The sequence below is a fragment of the Charadrius vociferus genome, unplaced genomic scaffold (genome assembly GCF_000708025.1).
Source record: "Charadrius vociferus isolate BGI_N301 unplaced genomic scaffold, ASM70802v2 scaffold822, whole genome shotgun sequence".
NCBI lineage: Eukaryota > Metazoa > Chordata > Aves > Charadriiformes > Charadriidae > Charadrius > Charadrius vociferus.
This window is the reverse complement of record NW_009647481.1, coordinates 191,419-194,834: the sequence shown is the minus strand read 5'-3', so window position 1 is coordinate 194,834 and position 3,416 is coordinate 191,419. Positions and strand designations below refer to the sequence as shown.

Here is a 3,416-nt window from a genome sequence, read left to right as displayed (position 1 = left end):
CTTCCTGCTGCTCTGTGTGGCGCAGGGTGGCCGGGGTGGTTGGAGGTCTCTGTGCATCCCCGGTGTGCCTGGGCGGCCGGTGTCCACTCCGGGGGGCACGTGCTCGGGGCTTGAGGATGATGTGAGCTGCAGCAGGCACCCAGCGAGGCAGAGCTCAAGGGCAGAGCCAGGTTTCTCAGGAGGTGAGGCAGAAGGAGCCTGCCTGCAGCCGGTGCCCGCACCCTGGGTCTGGCAGCTCAGCCCCATGTCCAGAGGAGGGGACATGGTTTATATCCCAGATGACTCCGACTTCAGCTCCTTCAGGGATCAGTGCGAGAGCCTGGAGGGCTGGCACTGTCGGTATAACAAGGCTGGCGTGACCGTGTGGAGTCAGGGCCAGGAAGAAAGCTGCACCGTGCAGAAAATCAAGGTAAGCAGACGCCGGCGGCTGCAGGACTGCCAGCCCTCCCCCAGCTGCGTGCCTCGCTGCTCCTGAGGGTCCCTGGGGTGCTGGGGCCATCCTGGGGATGCACAACACCCTAGTCCAGCCTACCTGGGGGTGTTTCTGCCTTGAATGCCGGGGCTGGTGGGGTTAGTTCCCCAGAGGTGCTTCCCCAGCTGGCGAGCTGCTCTGCAGGCTCTCCCTGCCCTCCCCGTGGCTTTAGCCTCTCGACCTGCCGGGATGCCCTCTGCAGTGTCCTACCATGCATGCACGCACACATGTGGGCTCACATTGCGGCTGCCCTTGATGCAGACACCTGCGGGAAGGCCCTGGGATCGATTACGTTATGGAGATGGCCTTGCTGGGAGCCCCCGGGCATGAGGTAGGCTGGCGGGATGCCTCCCTGGTGCCTCTCCCCCAGCCACGCCATCCTGGGGCACATCACCTCACGTCCTGCACTGGATGAGCATCCCGGGGAGTTTAAGATCCCCCATGTGCCGTCTCGGGAGGTTTTTTGCTTGCCGGGGGCCGGATCTTTGATGCTGCAGAGGGTCTAGCGAGGTTCAACCATCCCTTAGGTTGTTACACGTTGTTGCTCATCTACATGGCACCAGTGACACTGCCAGGTGACCCTGAGCACATCAAGGGTGCTGGGGGCAAGGGAGCCCCATTACGGACAGGGTAAGCCCTGCATGGGAGCATCCTCCGGTCAATACTTGGCTCCATGGCTGGTGTCATGAGCAGGGCTTTGGCTTTTCTGGCCACTGAGGATCAGGACAGCTGGGCAGGGATGGAATCCACCTAAGCAAGTAGAGCCAGAGCATCTTGCCTGCAGGACAGCCAACCTGATAAAGAGAGCTTTCATCTAGGACCGTTAGGGAAGAGTTACTATGACCTGAAGAGCAGGGAAGTCATGGGGAGGTGGTGAGGAGGCACCTGCGGTACAGTACACCGGAGGAGGCTCTTGCACCATTTTCCTGAACACAAAGCAACCGGCAGCCTGTCTTGGATGCCTGCACACCAGGGCATGCAGCTGGGGAGACACGAGGAGGAGCTGAGCTCACAATGATTGCAATGCTGCCATGGATGGAGGCCCTTCAGGGCCAAGGTGAGGAGGAGGAGCGGCACTCTCTGCAGAGGCGTAGCTGCAATACATGCTACCTTGCCACCATGAGCCAGGGAAGAGCTTCTGGGCTAGGATCAGGGAGTACTTATCCCAGTTGCGCATGCGCAAGTCCGCAGGACCTGGCAGGATGCACCAGGGGAGGTGCTGAGGGGTCTGGACAACGTCTCTTTGAAAAGTCCTGGTGACTCCAGGAGGTCCCTGATACCTGGGAAGAGGCAAACATCACATCCCTCTTCCAGAAGGGCAAGAAGGATGCTCCAGGGCTCTATGGGCTGCTGTGGCACCTCCATCCCTGGGAAAGTGATGGGGAACATCTTCCTGGAAGCCATGTTTGAAAGACAAGGGCAGTGGTAACAGCAGCAGGGACCTACCAAGGGTAAATCATGCTTGACCAACCTGATTGCCTCCTGCAATGAGAGGACTGGGTGTGTGTGTATGGGGAGAACAGCGAAAGCCCTGTTCCTTGACTTTAGTAAAGCCTTTGACAGGGTTTCCAATAGTCTCCTCATCACCACGTTGGTGAGATCTGGACTGGAGAAGCAGATGATGAGACGGACGGAAAACCAACTCACTGTCCCGCTCATGAAATGGTAGTCAGCAGTGCAGAGTCCAGATGGTGGCCAGTTGCTGGGTCCCACCCTGTTACTGGGATGATGGGATCGAGTGCCCTCTCAGCAAGCCTGCAGGCAGCACTGAAGTGCAGAGAGCATTTGAAGTGCTGGAGACAAGACTGCTGTTCAGCGTGACCTGGGCAGTCTGGAGAGACAGGCTGGCAGGAACCTCATGAAGTCCAGCCAAGTTCAAACAAGCACAGCCCGGCAGAGGGGCTGTATCCCCCTTTGCCACCACCAAGCCCCATAGAGAAGGGACCCCTGGCAGGGTCAGGGGGGTCTGAGCACCATCGCCCAGTCTGCTTCACTGCAAGTAATACCTCCTTGATGTGGTTTTTCCCTGCTCTGGAGAGGGCCTGGGCATGGTGCAGGGGTTAACACTGCCCAGGGACCTTTCCCAAAATGTGGGATGGAGGATCCCACCCAATTTGTGTGGGAGATCCGAGAACTCCACAGGATGGGGCTTTGGGGGTCAGAAGACCCCCAGTCTTTCCATTAATGCAGGCATAACCTGGAGAGTCCCTGAGCAGTTGGAGCTTTGGATTTTTTCCACCTGAATTCACTGTTGATGGTCTGGTTTGGGGCTCTGCACTTTCCCTGTCCCAGTTGACTACCTGCTGCACCTAGTGTGGCTGTTGCACTGTTCATCCATGGCTGGAGAGAGGTGGTGGACAGGCTTTAGGGGGGGATTTTGGGGTTGCAAGGCTGCAAGGGTCCCACTGTGATAACTTCCAGGAGCCCAGGAGGACCATGAGCTCCACCTCCTGATGGAGGCATCCTTCACCCTGCAGCAGCAGCACTTTCAGAGCCAGCTGGGAGGGGGTGGATGGGGAGAAGGAGCAAGAGAAGGGGGCTGGGTGCTCCCACACTCTCATCCCCGGTGGCCCAAGGAGCGCAGCGCATCTCCAAGCCTGTCCTGGGCACGAGTCCAGCACGCCGGGCAGAAACCATCACCCAGGCCATCGGGGAAAGCTTGCCCGAGATTGATGGGACCTGCCATGTTCAGAGGGCCATCTCCGATTACACGGCACTGCTGAACACCTCATCAAAGATGCAAGGCCTCTAACGAGGAGCATATGACATCTCCTTCCTCCCGGCATTGAGAGAAGCAGGGCGGCCGGCTTCATTAATAATGCAGTCGCCGGCACAGTCGGGCAGCTCCGTGGCTCCAGTTACAGCCGGGGCCCCACCAGCCATCCCAGACTGGACCCCACACCCAAGAACGTTGTGCCAGGGCAGGAGCATCCCTTTGCTTGCC

At 58.9% G+C, this 3,416-nt stretch overlaps 1 protein-coding gene across 1 annotated transcript in view; it reads left to right on the top strand.

The window, feature by feature from the left end:
• The first annotated feature begins 244 nt into the window (after positions 1 to 244).
• Positions 245 to 3,416, top strand: part of STARD10 (StAR-related lipid transfer (START) domain containing 10) — a 4,909-nt gene continuing 1,737 nt past the window's right edge. The window contains exon 1 of the mRNA XM_009880713.1: positions 245 to 409. Within this exon, the coding sequence (XP_009879015.1) occupies positions 245 to 409 (165 nt within the window). The remainder of the gene's footprint in view (positions 410 to 3,416) is intronic.